The 15,614-nt window shown below is 35.2% G+C and overlaps 4 protein-coding genes and 2 long non-coding RNA genes across 8 annotated transcripts; 4 read left to right on the top strand and 2 right to left on the bottom strand.

Moving 5' to 3' along the window:
- Positions 1-317: 317 nt before the first annotated feature.
- Positions 318-1,207, bottom strand: LOC147945792 (uncharacterized). The gene is made up of 2 exons (XM_087509367.1): positions 599-1,207; positions 318-560 (listed from the first exon to the last, which is right to left on the bottom strand). Exons 1-2 carry the CDS (start codon positions 1,205-1,207, stop codon positions 318-320), a joined length of 852 nt encoding a protein of 283 aa, XP_087365493.1.
- A 2,454-nt stretch (positions 1,208-3,661) lies between these two features.
- LOC104780291 (putative NAC domain-containing protein 61) lies at positions 3,662-5,675 on the top strand. Its single transcript, XM_010504788.3, has 3 exons — positions 3,662-3,929; positions 4,405-4,691; positions 5,279-5,675. Exons 1-3 carry the CDS (start codon positions 3,773-3,775, stop codon positions 5,558-5,560), a joined length of 726 nt encoding a protein of 241 aa, XP_010503090.1. The 5' UTR covers positions 3,662-3,772; the 3' UTR covers positions 5,561-5,675.
- A 1,282-nt stretch (positions 5,676-6,957) lies between these two features.
- On the top strand, positions 6,958-7,737 carry LOC104780290 (uncharacterized). Its single transcript, XM_010504787.2, has one exon. It carries the CDS (start codon positions 6,999-7,001, stop codon positions 7,581-7,583), a length of 585 nt encoding a protein of 194 aa, XP_010503089.1. The 5' UTR covers positions 6,958-6,998; the 3' UTR covers positions 7,584-7,737.
- Positions 7,738-8,741: 1,004 nt separating this feature from the next.
- Positions 8,742-10,039, top strand: LOC147945791 (uncharacterized). 2 transcript variants are annotated; one of them, XR_015596145.1, is made up of 3 exons: positions 8,842-8,936; positions 9,023-9,313; positions 9,578-10,039. It is a non-coding gene; the product is annotated as an uncharacterized LOC147945791 (long non-coding RNA). The 2 variants fall into 2 exon arrangements; XR_015596146.1 differs by lacking the exon at positions 9,023-9,313 and having other exon boundaries at positions 8,742-8,936.
- A 609-nt stretch (positions 10,040-10,648) lies between these two features.
- On the top strand, positions 10,649-12,002 carry LOC104780288 (leucine aminopeptidase 1-like). Of its 2 annotated transcripts, none has more exons than XM_010504786.3 (3): positions 10,649-10,834; positions 11,133-11,523; positions 11,604-12,002. In XM_010504786.3, the coding sequence occupies exons 1-3, from the start codon at positions 10,832-10,834 to the stop codon at positions 11,978-11,980; spliced, it is 771 nt and encodes a 256-aa protein (XP_010503088.1). In that variant the 5' UTR covers positions 10,649-10,831; the 3' UTR covers positions 11,981-12,002. The 2 variants fall into 2 exon arrangements, with proteins under 2 accessions (XP_010503088.1, XP_010503087.1); XM_010504785.2 differs by having other exon boundaries at positions 10,723-10,993.
- Positions 12,003-13,209: 1,207 nt separating this feature from the next.
- On the bottom strand, positions 13,210-14,676 carry LOC104780287 (uncharacterized). Its single transcript, XR_766687.3, has 2 exons — positions 14,289-14,676; positions 13,210-14,010 (listed from the first exon to the last, which is right to left on the bottom strand). It is a non-coding gene; the product is annotated as an uncharacterized LOC104780287 (long non-coding RNA).
- Between the last annotated feature and the right edge of the window lie 938 nt (positions 14,677-15,614).

The raw sequence follows: 15,614 nt of genomic DNA, 5'->3' as shown, positions 1-15,614 counted from the left end.
CATTGATAAGTTCCGTATATTTCATTCAGCGTTACCTCCTACTGGCTCTAAGTAAATTTTCCTATCGGGAATCATTCTGCTAAGAGTTTACTTGGTAAAAGTTGTTGCGTGAACCCTAGCCGTTTCTCACAACTACCAAAGTCGATTCTTTCCAAATAAATACGAAATGGGCAATAAAAGGAAAGAGGAGTTAAACTGATAAAGCAGGAAAAGTCATGGGAGGGCCACCAAGACCAAAAACTCCCGAACTAAGTCAAAAACAAGGAACAACAACAAAAGGGGGCCACTTGGGCCCAAAACAACCCCAGAATAGGAATTCACGAAGTAGAAGGGGGAACAGGGCCCGAACTGCGATCCACAGCGCTCGCGGTCAACTCTTCAGGAACTTCCGGGAAAAGCTCGGACATCGACACCTCGGGCACATCAGTCCTGTGAATGTTAGCTCTGATCGCCTCCAGTTCCTGGTTCGACATCTGTCCGATGTTAGTCCCAGAGAAATCGATTCCAATGCTCAACGGGGGCTCGCTACACAACAATTCAGGGTGGAATCTGCCAAAAGGCTGGAGAAGGTTCAGATATCAAAGTCATGGAGGGTTACCTTCGCAACGTTTCCCTCGGCCTTTTCTTCATCAGCCCGGATAGATTCGAGCTCGCCTTCGAGGTCAGCAATCTCCCCCTTTGAGATTTCTTCGATCAGCATCCGGTTAGCCTTGATCTCAGCAGCCTTGACCAGAGCCTGGGTTAGCCCTTCCCTCTCCTCGAAGTGCGCCCTTACATCCTCAATTAGGGGGCGAAGGGTTCGTCTCATCGATTGGCGCTCTTCTCTTTGAACTTTCTCCATTTTGCAACTATGACTAGCTTCCAAAAGCTGGTTACGAAGTTCGACCTCGTGAAGCCTGTTCTTGGAAGCTTTCTCACTCTCCATGGCCTCATAGTAAAGGTCTCCGGCTTTCTTCAACTTCTCTCTTAGATCCTTGTTGGCAATCTCGAGGTCAAGTACTTGGAGCTCGGCCTTTTTCATTCGGGATCGGATCTGTTCGGCCTTCTCCACAGAGTTAGCATTTACCGCTTCCAGTCGGGCATACTCCTCCACCTGGGTCTCTAGTTCGGCCACCCAGTCTTTTAGCTTCTTCACTTCGGAGGCTGAAGGCGAAGCAAAGAGTTGGTATTCATACGAAGCAACGGAGTTGTTGACCTCGATCATCATCTGCAGGAGTGGAAGGTTAGTAAAGTCCACAAACCGTTATGACCTAAGGAAGAGAACAGAAAAATCTTACTTACCTCGCCAACCTTATCCGCAAATCAGATGAAGTTTCCGCCGTTGAGTTCGGACATGTCCGCGAAAGGTGGAACACAAACTCCGGGCCGAACGTAACTCCTCATTAACTGCGCTGGAGAGGGAGGAGGGACTGCGTTAAAAAAAGAAAAATAGGCGAGCTTACTTAAGAATCAGCATGAATTACATGGTGTAAAAAAAAAAAAAAAACGCTTACCTCGGGGAGAGTGACGATGTTCCTTTGCGGGGAGCTTACTGGAGGAACCTCCAGACTCCTTAGACTGAAGAGGATCCCTGGATTTCTTCTCGGAAAGTGGCACACCATCCCTCGAACTGGACCTACTTTGTCCGTCTCCGGAAGAGCCGATTCGGGCTCGAACCTTCTCACGGGAAGAAGTAAGAGTTTCAGGCTCCTTCCTCTTCCTCGATTGCTCAGTCTGCTACGGGTTGTCATCATCTTGGTCGCATGAGATAACCGGAGTAGGGGCACCGCTCTCTATGGGTTTGTCAGCCGAATCTGAGATAACAATCAAAGGGGGATCAGCGGATCCCGAGGTCGGTTCGATGCTGGGCTCCCAAGCAGGAGTCGTGGTAGCTTTAGAGGAAGAAGCGAAATACAAAAAAAAAACGATTGTAGAGGAAAAAAAAAAGAGATAGCAGGAAAGTGATAAGTGAACTACCTTTATACGCCGGATCGAGGGAAAGCAATGAATACCTAGGGAAGCGAAAGGTTCTGGTTTGTTCCTCTCTCTCTTATAGCGTGTTGAACCGCATAGCGGGCCCCAAGGCTTTTTCGGGAAGGCAAATCCCATCATTATCACAATCAAATCATGGGATACGGGAGATATTCAGTTTCCCGAAGCGGTACATCGAAAGCCAAAAGTCCCCCGAACTAAAGAGCTCGGGAGACTTAGGGGGCAACTGTTGGTACCGCGATCCGTGAGCTTGGATAATGGATCTGGGCCCAAGACAAATAGGCTGGATGGGCCGGACTACAAAAGGGATGGTCCATTAAACCGAAGCGGGAGAAGTGAAGTGAAAAGGATAACTACGAGCTAAGGTGCACCGGAGCTCGGAAGGCGTTCAAATTATCGAATTAAATTACATTAATGGAGTGCGTACGCCTCTGATTGATTCAGCATTAACTGTAATAGCACTATAAATAAGAGAGGAGAGAGATGTTGTAAAAGGGGGAGAAACAATCATTTATGGCAATAAGAATTTACTTTCACCTCGCAAATTATATATAGTCTCTCTTTTAGTTCGGAATTAGAACGGTGATTGGCATCCTCGCTCAGAATTCACTCTGGAACGAAGGCTAAAAGGTTCTGTTCTCACAAATATGTTTCTGTAGAAAAAAATACTTCTACAATCAGAGCTGTGCCTAGAGATATGGAGGCCGAAGGCGGTGTTGATTTTTTTTTCTACTACAATCCATATAAAACAATAGTTTCTAAACTAACAATTAATATCACACATAGATAAAGGAGGAAAATCAACAATAAGATTTTTTTTTTTTTTGAAACATCATGTCTTATCCCTTCTTTGGTATAAAAAGTGGCACCATTACTATATTAATCTAAGAATGTGAATATATTAGTTATCACAATTTGTAATTTCAATGTTTGATTTTTGGTTTGATCAGTTTTTAATTTAAAAGACTTCATTAAGTATTATGTTACCCAAAATTAAAAATACCACGTTGTTTCAATATCAAAAGTGAGATTGTAGCTAGTTAATTACAATGATTAGAAGTATATTATCATCTATAATTTTTCTAAAATTTTTGGCCGTAGGCGAGAGTTTCTTTTTGCCTCACGTAGGCACGGCTCCGTAACAAAATGAAGAAAATTATAAACTACAATTTTGATATTAATATAGCTAATTCGAAAAAAACAAAAAAAAAAGTCCAATTTTATAAAACATTGGATAGAAGAAAGTAATATTAAATATATATATGTAGGAATCAACCAAAGATGGGATTTGCTACGGGAGTGCTGATCGAATTAACTATGGTTGGATCATTGTGTGTGTGTTTGATGGCTCAATATGGTTGGATCAATATATAAAATGTCTTTATATTTATTAATTTCGAGGAATTTACCCAAAACAGAACATGCATGCATGGAGATGGATGTAACAATGGAAAATGCGAGGATATAATAAAGAAAAAATAATGAATATATATTTTGTAGGAGACTTAGTAAGAAGAAGCCTTGACTTATTCAATGATAAAGGTATGTGGTTTGAGAAAAAGCTTTCACTGTCACACGTATAGATATGATAGAAATGGAACGAAATTATCACACATATGGGCCCGTGGCCAATTCTCCAACAAAATATGAAAAGACAAATAATAATACACTCGACCAAAAACTAAATTCCAAACGCGTAAAACTTTTCCTATTTCACTCGGAGAAAAAAACTAATCTCTAGCTACTTGCAACTATTTATTCATCATGAGCTCATGAGGTTTCACTTTTACTCAAGAAACAAATGGGGGAAGAGCTTCGTGTAGGGTTTCGGTTCTATCCGACGGAAGAAGAGCTTCTTACGTTCTACCTAAGAATCCAGCTCAGTGGAGGAAATGCCACCATTCACAGCCTCATACCAATCCTTGATGTGTTTAGCGTTGAGCCTACTCAGCTTCCAAGTACGTATGCAGTCACTAGCTATAAATCATGTCGATGATATGTTTGTCGTCTAGATGTGTAATCAAATAATTAGGAGCGCATAACGTCACGTCGTCTCACTGTAGAGTCTTCCTTCTTGCGTTTCTTGAGTAGATCAATGTCATCTTGAGATTGTATGCATGAAATATAGGTTTTAATTATTTGTTTGTATTTATGTTTATTTATTTTGTAGCTGTAACTATATAGGTTGGTTAAATTTTTATAAAACAAAAACAATAGGTAGGATTTATTTCCGTTTGCGTTTGGGATTATATGTAAAACAACTATATACAAAAGAATCATAATTATTCCTAACACTAAACAATATAATTTTCTATAAATATATTTTTGTTTAAATTAACATGTAAGCGTACATACATAAAGTGACGTTTTACACAAAAATTGAGAAGTGTGTTCTTGGTGTGTGTGTGTGTGTGTGTGTGTTTTTGTTTGTAGATCTTGCGGGAGAGAGGTGTCGAGGAGATGCAGAACAATGGCTTTTCTTCGTGCCAAGACAAGAGCGGGAAGCTAGAGGAGGAAGACCAAGCAGGACCACTCGTTCAGGATACTGGAAAGCAACTGGTTCACCAGGCCCCGTGTTCTCGCCTGATAACCGAGTGATCGGAGTTAAGAAGACGATGGTATTCTATACAGGAAAAGCACCTACTGGGAGAAAAACAAAGTGGAAGATGAATGAGTATAAAGCTGTTGATGAAACAGCCAGTGAATCTACAAACCCAAAGGTGCAAGATCACATCTTTAAAATGAAAATTTTCATCAAATATAGACTAATTGAACACGACTTTTCTTTTTCTTAAACACCAAATTTTATATGTGGAATTTTAATATAATATATAACTGATGTCTCAAAACCCTTTTTGGACAACCATGTGCAGCGAACTAACTGTATAATCTTTTTAAACAAAATTTTTTACAACAGAGAAATATCAAAACGAATTACCCTAGCTATATATGATTCTGTCCAAAATCATTATCATAGATGTGTAAATATATATATCAGGTTTTACTTGCAAGTCTTTTCAAAAGTGATATGCAGTATGTGGTAAAAGAGTGAGCGGTAAATTTAAACGGTTTACATATGTTTTAAGTATTTGAAATTACCCAAATCATGAATACATAAAATGATAAAAAACCAAAAAATATCATGCATCATGCATATTTTTCTCTATTGGTTTATATATATTAATTTCATCGAATTTATAGTTTTCTACCATCCTAAGATGCATACGTTAGTGTCTAATTAGAAAAAAATGTTAATCTTTCTTGATCAGAAAAGGTTTTAACAAAGTTTGTTGCTATTTCAATATAGCTGAGGAACGAATTCAGTATCTGTCGAATCTACATAAAGTCAGGAAGCTCGAGGGCCTTTGACAGACGTCCCACAGAAGCTTATGGGATCGAGAGAAAGGTTCCTAGCAATAGAGTGGAGACATCATCTCGTGTTACAATATCAACCTCACCAGAAACTTCACATTCAGGAGGAAACAATGTTGATTTGCCGGTGAATGCTACTACTATTAATACACAAAGCATCTCAGAGATGGTTGATGGGCTATCACTACCTTTTTGGGAATGGGAACAAATGAAATAGTCTTAAGTCTTAACCGTATTAAATTACTTCTTATGTTCATTTGCTACTAAAATATACAAAGCGGAGATAAGAAAAAAAGTAGAAGAAGTCCTCACATTTAGGGCAACTTTCAATTTTTGAGTGGCCAACTAGTAAAGTATATATAAGAAGTTCTAATAAGAGAAGAAAAAAAACTAGTACTATATATGAGTAGTAGGATGGTGTGTAGAAATAACACGCTAATAATTACATTGATGGCCACTCGACCACGACATTTTTTTTTATCTAACCATTAGGCCAAAGATTCACTATGTTTTTATACTTACGTCTTTATTTCTTCCTTTTTTTTGGTTCATTTGTGGGATTTGTTTCTTTTTTTCTCGTTGGTTTTGAATAATGATGAGTAGATTGTTAAAAGGTTCTAGTTGATCATGGATGATATTTAGAATACTTTGCATGTATTATCCTCCTAAAATATGGATAAAAATTAGCTTCAATCAATTAAATCAGTCTCACATTCAATACACATTCAATACAAATATGGATACTTTGCACTTTCCTCGATTCCTTTCAGTTTTTTAATGTACATTGTTGTTTAATCATTTTATTTCTTATCATGGTATTGAATGGTAACCACTTTACAAAATTGTACGAATATACAGCTTTAAAATTTACCAATCATAACAGCTTTATTAAAAGTTTTACTAATAATTTTATTCTAAACATTTTGTACAGTTTTTATGTACAATTTTTTCTTATATTGTTACACTATTCTGTAACAATTTACACTTACAGCTTACAGTTTTTCTATATAGTTTTGGGTATGTTACGAGACCTCGTATGTTTTGGATATGTTCTTTTGTAAATAGAGGTGTGATCTCGGGTATATGGATGTTTGTTGGTCATTCAACGTTTAAAAAATGAAAACAGTCAAATAATTCTTAAAATTCCTATCATTCATTCTTTCTTTCTGTAAAATAAAAAATAATATATATATATATTCTGTTTCCTATATAGTGAAAGAGGGAGATAGAGAAGCGCATAGTAGACGATAAAAAAAATTGTGTTTTATTTCATTTGGTGTTTTCCTTGTTCAGTTTATATAAATTTTTCTTCTAAACTTGTTGTTCTAAGAAATTTACGTATTATAATTAAATTTTCTACATGATTGTGTGAGTATTTGTTTTTCAAGAAACGTTTGACGTGCCATGACATTGAATCTTCTCTCTCTCTCTCCTATTACCATATATACTCTCTTATTATTAGCGTTTACGAGTTTATATATCCTCCATCGCTCATTCCAAACCTATAAATATATCTCATGCTTAAAATTTGTGGAAATGAATAGAGGACAATTTAAACCATTGACAACATCAAAATTTTATATATGTACAAACTTTAAGCTAGTGTTCCTCCTAAACCTATAACCAAATTAAAAGTTTTACTCAACATATATACAATGCCTTTTTTTAACTCTTCCCATGCATACATATCAATCTATATTGTAATCTTTCTTCTCCTCTCACGATGTTCATCTACCAATGCAAAATTCAACATTGCTAGCCCTTTATCAACGAAACCAAAAACATGTCCATATCCGTCAGGGCTGATATCAAAGGCTTGTAAAGGCACTGCATCATTTTCGTCCCTAGAAGAAGCATGTATCGAATCTCTAACCTTAGATCCCCGCACAGCCTCCGCATCAACTGCATTGGAGTTGGCTAAGGCTGCCCTTTATCTTGCCATAGAGAAGGCACAACATACGCAGTTTCTCATCGGTTCTCCGAAGAAGCCATGTTTCAAGAGCTGTATGGAGAACTATAATGATTCTGTTGTCGAGGGGCTACATAAGGCAGTGTTGTCAATGGGAAAAGGTAATGTCGATGATACGGATGACGAACTTAGTCTCGCACGTGATGCTGCTGATTATTGCAATATGATTTTGTCTGTTGATCCAGACGATACAAGGTCCCTAGTTTTTGGGGCCAACATGGATGTGTATAATCATATTACGTTTGTGATGAGTGTAGCAGACTTGTTGTAGAACAATCTCAAAATTACCTTCAAATTAACAATATGTTTTGCGTATTACACTAATCAATATGATCTTAGAACTTCTTTTTGTATATCTTGTTGTATAGAGATAAACATGTTTCCCTTTTTTTCCCGTATAGAAAAAAATTATAAATTTAAGAAAACGTAGTACATGCATGTCAATTAATTAATTAGATTCAATCAGGTATATATCAGATATGTACGATTAAACTTTAAATTTTTGGTTCAGATAACATTTTCTTGTTTTTCTTTTTGTAACGTGATTATATCGATTAATTTGAGCTCGGATTACAATAGACATCATGTAAAAAAAATAATTACATGTGGCATCTGGTATCCCTAATAGTATTATTAAATCAATCGGTACAAATATTAGGGATACCAGATACCACATGTAATTATTTTTACAATAAATCTCATTAAAGGTATATATTTATATTAAACCATCAGTACAAATACAAATATAGGTTTCAATAAATAAATAAATAATAATCATTAAGGGCAAAATTATAAAATACTAATTTATGCAATTTGGTTACTTTATAAAAACGAAAATATATTATTAATTTCCAAAAAAATGAACAACCAATCAAAACGAACAAAAAAGATTTGATATATAACTTACCATAGTTATTTGTAAAATAAATTGAGCTGCTAGATGGGCACAACTTTAGGACCTTTTGCCATTGCAAGAGCCCAAACTAGATTATTTGGCATCCTAGAGCATTTCTTTTAAATTTATTTTTATTCTACCCTGCATTTAAAATTTACTTTCACTCTGGACCTCATTAACACATTTTTTTAAATGATCATATTTTCTTTTTTTTTCTGTTAAAGTTTTACTCCTAATGAAAATTTCATAGTATTTTTTACTAATTTTGAGATTTCATTAATATTTAAATTTTTGATGTAAATTTATTTACAATTTCTAATAATTATAAGCAACATAAATATACACTAAATGAATATCTTAAATTTACGTTAATGTTAAACAAAATAGTGTTGCTTAGGTGGATGTTTAGACCTTCTCCAACCAGGGATTTTAGAGAGACTTTAGAGAGTTTTTAGGTGAAAAGAAGGAAAAAATAAATCGGAGAAAAAAAAAAGAATAAGAGGCCCTCTTAGATTCAATTTGGTAATAAGAGACCCATACGTGTCACCAATTTGTTGGCTAAACCGATTAATGTGTTCCCAAATTATTTTTGAGAGTCGAATGATATTTTTTTTTCTTTCTCTTCCTCTCCCTCTCTCTGTCTCTCTCGATCGAACTCGCAAATTGACAATGGAAGGAGATGGAATCAGAGGAGATTCGGGTCGGAGGAGATTGAACATATTTCTCATGGTAATTTTCTGATTCTAATGGTATGAAATCGCCATTAGTGAGGCTTTAAACGGATTAGAGTTCTTTGATTTTTGTTCGCAAACTAGGGTTCTTTGATCAGCTGTATCTATCATAAGCAAGATGTGTATGCTAAGCTTTCTCTCACAAGCGATCCCAAGACTTCCTTGTCCACCAAGATCATCAATGGTGGAGGGAGAAACCCTGTTTTCCGATGATACCCTTCAGTTTGATGTGAAGAATCTGGATTGTTCTCTTAAGTAGTTAAGTGTGAGATATATATGATGAGCCGCGTGAAGAATTATCAAGTTTGACATCACAAATAATTAAGCAATCTTGACCATAATCAAGTTTGTAGCTTTTTTTTTGCTTGAGATCAGGTAAAAGACCATATTTCTCCTTATTTTGTTGTTTGAGGTGTTCTTGAGCTTTGTTTCAATGGCATCTTTGATTGCAGCATTTTAAATTTCTATGATTCGCCAGAGATTTGATTTGACTCACTTAGTAAATTATGTTTTCTGTGTTTGAATGAGTGTTCTTTTGTTAGTTACCTAGAGGAATATAAACCAACACCAAAAGTTCTGTTTGTTTTATTTTATTATGGATTATTCCAATTGAAACCTGTTGTCTTTTATTGTTTGCAGATCCTGTTATGGAGTCTCCACAATCTGAGGCATCAATCGTCAACGGTAGTATCCATTTGAATGGCCATGGTGAAACCAGAACAAAGAAACCGGCCATGTCGTCTAATTCAGACAGTTTCGTTGGCGTGCTTGAGGTTTTTGTTCACCAAGCTAGGAGGGATATCCAGAACATCTGTATCTACCATAAGCGATCCCAGGACCTCCTTGTCCACCAAGATCATCAATGGTAGAAGGAAAAACCCCTGTTTTTGACGATACCCTTCATCAACTGCAGTTAGCTCTGGTTCCCGTGTTTTCTATGGGAGTAGAGCCTTCTTCTGAAGCTCGGTAGTCATCTAAAGTTTGGCATCAGAAGTAGAAGTAGTGAAAATGTAATAAGTTAAAAGTAGACTATCCAAAATGTGTAACTCCTTTGATGCCTATAGCTTTTCTTGTTGTCTGCATTAGTACTACAGTTTCCCACTCATCCCTTGTCATATAACAAATGCCTCAAGACTATAAATTCACCTAGTTTCATCACCAATTTCAGACATCAACATGAAATATCAAACTCAACCATCAACTAAGGATATCTAGATTACCCATTATCAAAATATTATATTTAAAAAAATAAGAGACTCAAAATTATATACTACCATTGGAGGGATAAATTTTAATTAGATCTTTAAAGATTCTTATTTTATAAACAGTACATAATATATTCATTAAAAATTATAAACAGTGCCTAAGAGGCTCAAAATTAAAACCTACCATTGGCTCTGCTCTTAATCTCACTTCTTAACTTTAATCTGATTAAAAATAAATCAGAAATGGCAATAATACTAAGAAGAGCTTCTTAATTAAGGAGTTTACGAGTTTCTAAGAACCATCGACGTGTTCAAAAATGGTTGGGTGTATTTTTAATACTCCATCCGTTTCAAAATATAAGATGTTTTCGAAAAAAAATTTATTTCATAATATAGAATGTTATCAAGTTTCTATGCAACTTTTACATTAATTTATTATTTTATATTATATAATACTGATTGGTTGAACTTGTTAAAAGTAAAAATTTCTTAATTTGCGTGTTTTAGTTAAAACATCCTATATTTTGAAATGGAGGGAGTATAAAACAAAAAAAATGAATTTTCTTTTTCTTCTCTCTCGCGACTCTCGGTGAGGTAACCGACGACTTGGTTGGATGAAATCGGAGACCACCAAATCGGATCCTTTCCTTCACCAATTCGGAGATGGTCAAACACCAATCTCTTTCCCATGGTATGTTCGATCATATTTTTGTATCAATTTTTGTTTAGTTAAGGATTTAGAAATTAGTGTTCTTTGATTTGGGAAAATTAGGGTTTTTTGATTTTGCGAAATTAAACCATGGGTCATACTCTCAGCCTCACTAAACCCAACTCCACTGAGCCTCACAAGGTTTGTTTTTGCTTTAGTCTGACTGATATGAGATGGGTTTTGTATCGATTTCAATGATCCGTAGATTAGCTTTGTTCCTTTGATCAATCGAGTTCAAAGTTTTGATTTTTTTCTTTTTTTTTTGATGACGATTCTGCAGATCTCGTTCACTGCTAAGGAGATCGATGTGATTGAATGGAAAGGAGATGTACTCGTAGTTGGTGTGACTGATAAAGATTTGACTAAAGACGAGAGCTCAAAGTTTAAAAATCCGATCTTGAATAAGCTCGATGATCATTTGAGTGGACTCTTAGCTCAGGTCTCGTCCGAGGAGGATTTCAACGGTAAACCTGGTCAGTCAACTGTTCTTAGGCTTCCGGGTCTTGGAGCAAAGCGAATCACTTTGATCGGTCTTGGTCACTCTGTTCCATCAGCTTTTCATAGCCTTGGTGATGCTGTAGTTACAGTTTCTAAAGCTTCTCAATCTAGTATTGTTGCTGTTGTGCTTGCTTCAAGTGTTACTGATGAGTCTAAGCTTAGTTCTGCATCAGGTAACTTAGTTAGTAACAACAGAAGTTTGAGTCTTGTTTATTACGGTTTTGGAACTGATTTTGGGTGTTTGTGTCTATAGGCATAGTGCTTGGTTTGTTTGAAGATAGTAGGTATAAGTCTGAATCAAAGAAACCATCTTTGAAGTTTGTTGATATCATTGGATTTGGAACTGGTCCTGAGCTAGAGAAGAAGCTGAAGTATGCGGAGGATGTTTCTTACCGTGTGATTTTCGGGAGAGAACTCACTAACTCTCCTGCCAATGTGCTTACTCCTGGTATGGATGGTTTCAAACACTGTCATGTTTTATGGTTTGCTGAGTTGTCCTATTCTGATTTTGGTTTTGTATTTTGGCACATATCAAGATTACAACTGAACTTTTTCCCCATTTGTATTTTCTACTTCTATTTTAATATGCTTTTGTGGTTTGTATGTTTAAAAGTTTATGAAATGCAATAATAAAATCTTCATTGTTTAAACATTTAAACATTAATTTTTTTTTTTTCAAAACTAAGAACCTCACTTATAAGAGTTTGGTACAATTTTAATTAACAGACAAAAGGTTCTTATTTTATAAAAGTACACTTTTTAATACTAAAAATTTTAAGAACCTCAAAAATACAAACCTACCAATAAAGATGCTCTTAGGTGCACACTAGATAGAGAGGGAACTCCTAATTATATATAGATTTTATTTTAATGCTAATCGAATGCTTTAATTTATTTTCTTGTGCTCATAATTTATGCTATATTACATTGTTTTGTAGCAATTTTTTTTTTCAACCAAACATTAAACTAGGAAATAACTCCAGATAAGTGTTTACAAAGGAAGTTGCAGAAACAAGAGATCTAAACGATCGTGCAAGACAATCCGCCCTTAGATTCTGTTTTGTAGCCATTTTTATGTGTTATTTTGTATTATTTCGAATATATATATTAGAAATCCAATTAATATATACTACAAAACCAATTTGTTAAAAGCATGTTTATTTTCATAGATCATCAAAAGATACATAGTTGTAATTTTACAAAGTAGTTAATCATTCCACGCCAATTGTTAAAACAAGGTCAAACAACATCATAAGTACTACATTTCAAATGGACTAAACGAAGAACTGCATTGTTTTGTTCTTTCTCTCCCTCCAAAAACTTGGGTTAATGTCTTATTCCAAGCAATTCTCAGTTCACTATATCTTCAGTCGTTTGGTTCCCTTCTTTGTAGTTAGATGTCTTTGTATGATTAAAGCAAGTGCATTTTTAAATGACTATAAAACTATGAGAAAAAGAGAGAAAGAGAAGGAAAGTGAGATTCATGCTGGTCTTTAGCATTGAAGTACATATCAGGTTGCTTCCCAGCAGCCACCCACACAAAGCTCAAATAAAATCAAAATTCAAACATTTCTGTAGTTTCTCCGAAAACAGTGAAGAGATGTGTTCTAAGGGCAAGATTATCGGTAGTATCTTATAAGGGGGTTGTTAAACACTGTTTGATTTTTTATGAATTAATTGTGTATTGTTTTGAATATAAAAACCCATGATCTCTTAGTTAAATTTTTCTCCTCCAATGGTAGGTTCTAATTTTGGGTCTCTTATTTTTTAAAATATTAGACGCCCGGAACAACTGTTAGAATTTCGATCGAACAAGTATATTGTTTTTTGAAATTTAAAAAATTTAAATAGAATATAAGTGGTATAGAATATCAAGGATTACATTTATATGAGGAAAAAATCAATGTAATTTAGTATTCTATTACATAACATTTACAAGAAATTTACAACATATTGTAAAAGAAGAAAGAAAAAAAAAACTAAAGTTGTTGATTCTGGTTAAGCATTCTCAATAATCCACAAACAAAGCAGCCATGTCTCTCTCAACTTCTTCTCTTCACACAAAATATAAATCAACCAAGTGTGGCTTATCAGACGAGGCCAGAAATCAAGAGCAGTCATGTCTTTAACCTCTTGTATTCCCAAAAGCTTCATGGCAACACAATTGAATTGAAGCGATTCTAGATAATGAGAAGAATTACCAGCAAAAAAGAAGGAACAACTACAGAGGAAAACAAATCTAGAAAATGCAAACAGAGGAAAAGCTCTGATCAAAGCAAATGTGACCAGAGAACAACTACAAGCCAGCATATCACCAAAGTTTCATGGCAACATTTGAATGGAACAGAGAGTACTAAAGTCAAAACATTTTCAAAAGGACAATCGAAAGAGAGAGAGAGAAATCAAACTTAGGGGTTGATCACATTCAGAACAATAACTTTACCAATCAGCTAAGATTAAACAAGCATCCGTGACATCAAGCTGATGAAAATCAATCTTGAGACTTTTTTCTTGGTCCCTCAAGGATTTAACTGCTTTATGGCCAGCATCCACGTTTCTGGCTGTAAGAACAACAGTCAATCCATGACATGCAAGCTGCCTTACAATCTCAAGTCCAATTCCAACCGGTCACCACTGCTACATTTTCACAAGACCACCACCTAAAAAATCACAAGTCACAAAAATCAAGAAGATGGCTTCAAAGGTATAGACTTTAATTCCAGTTTCTCCAAAGTATATATACTGTTTTAGTCTAAACCCAAATCTATAAGTAATCCTAATTCAATCTGCTCAATATACTCTCTATCTCCAAATAGAAACCTAAACTCATCAAACAATGCTGTGAGCCTGAGAATATCGCAGAGTAAGTAAATGAAGATGATCTTAGCCATATAAAGCAGCTGAACGATTGGAGAAATTAGGTTGGAGTATTCATTACCTGTTGTGGTCAGAGTAAGGGATCGTTCGAAGGAGAGAGATCTCCTGCATCCTCTTCTCTCTATCCAAACCTTTCCTCTGATTCCAGGTCCTTTGAGTCAAAAGCTTCAAGGATCTGATCCCAAATTCTTTTTCTGATCCCAAATTCTTCGAGTCGGTTTTTATCGCAGCTGAGAGAGAGAGAGAGAGAGAGAGAAAGGAAAAAAAAAGAAAAAATCGAATCTGTAAAATTTTTTTCTCCTTTAATATTTTTCTCTCGCCCAACAATACGACGTAGCGCCCATTAAACCAAGTTTCAGTCTCTTATATAAGGGGAGATCTTACATTTTATTTTCAATTCTGATTAATTTTTTTGCACCAAAACTCTTAGAACTCAGCTATGAACCCCCCAATTGGGAAGGTCTAAGTTCACCTATAAGAGTCTCTCTTAAACTTCTTTGCAACTGATAATAATCATAAATTTTAATTTATATATATCATGTGTAAAGTGAATTTATCTATAGTTTGTAATTTATTGTCATATTTTTTCCTTCTAAATATTAAAATTTCAATTCCAAAAATTTAAAACAAAAGAACAATTTGATTTTTGTAAAAAAATTTCAAGAATTTTAACAATTAAAATACTAATTTAAAATATTATGGTCCCAACATTATTAATTTATAGATATTTTACTGTACAACAAAAAATTAGAGTAATTTAAAATTACATTATCGAAAATATTCATAATTATCGCCTACATATACTTGTAATTAAATGCCATGTGCATTGTAAACTTCATTTCTACTGCATTCTTATAGATAAAGCTTTTTTGAAATTGCACCTTTGATTTTCATAAAATATATCAGTAGAGAGATTCTCTTAGATTGAAAAATAATGTAAAGATATCCTAGACATGATTTTCAAGAAACCCTTTTCTAACCAAGTTTTCCGACGCTGGCGGTGCGACGGCTCGACGACGTCGGGATTTCACTGAATCAGCCCCTGTTTGCATCTGATCTACTTCTATTCATTTTCTGTTTTGCAATCTTTTCCCACATTTTTTCCTCTTGTTTAACCCTTTTCGAACTCTCTTGACCTCTGTCCCTGAACCAAACCACGACCATAGTCTGCTCCCGCCGATTGTTCACTCTCCGGACTTAGTTTCTAATTTTGTATCAATCAACGGCCATCGTCTGCTTCCGCTGATCTTTCGCGCACCGGAGATGATAGCATCGTCAATCTCTCCGTCAACTCCGGGCAGTAATCACAATCAATTTTTAATTTGGCAAGCATTTGTGAAACTAGAGTTTTCTCCAGTGGACTTAGTTTCCAACCTCGAATCAAGCT

Source organism: Camelina sativa, chromosome 4 (assembly GCF_030686135.1).
Source record: "Camelina sativa cultivar CO46 ecotype springtype chromosome 4, ASM3068613v1".
In the NCBI taxonomy this organism is placed as follows: domain Eukaryota; kingdom Viridiplantae; phylum Streptophyta; class Magnoliopsida; order Brassicales; family Brassicaceae; genus Camelina; species Camelina sativa.
The sequence above is the reverse complement of the archived record's forward strand: the minus strand, read 5'-3'. Positions and strand labels throughout refer to the sequence as shown.

Coding starts and splice junctions, on each gene's coding strand:
- LOC147945792 (XM_087509367.1), bottom strand. CDS start 1,207: ATGATGATCGAGGTCAACAACTCCGTTGCTTCGTATGAATACCAACTC. Junction 561..598: donor CCGAGGGAAACGTTGCGAAG/GTAACCCTCCAT, acceptor AACCTTCTCCAG/CCTTTTGGCAGATTCCACCC.
- LOC104780291 (XM_010504788.3), top strand. CDS start 3,773: ATGGGGGAAGAGCTTCGTGTAGGGTTTCGGTTCTATCCGACGGAAGAA. Junction 3,930..4,404: donor TGAGCCTACTCAGCTTCCAA/GTACGTATGCAG, acceptor TTTTGTTTGTAG/ATCTTGCGGGAGAGAGGTGT. Junction 4,692..5,278: donor GTGAATCTACAAACCCAAAG/GTGCAAGATCAC, acceptor ATTTCAATATAG/CTGAGGAACGAATTCAGTAT.
- LOC104780290 (XM_010504787.2), top strand. CDS start 6,999: ATGCCTTTTTTTAACTCTTCCCATGCATACATATCAATCTATATTGTA.
- LOC104780288 (XM_010504785.2), top strand. CDS start 10,943: ATGGGTCATACTCTCAGCCTCACTAAACCCAACTCCACTGAGCCTCAC. Junction 10,994..11,132: donor ACTCCACTGAGCCTCACAAG/GTTTGTTTTTGC, acceptor ACGATTCTGCAG/ATCTCGTTCACTGCTAAGGA. Junction 11,524..11,603: donor TAAGCTTAGTTCTGCATCAG/GTAACTTAGTTA, acceptor TTGTGTCTATAG/GCATAGTGCTTGGTTTGTTT.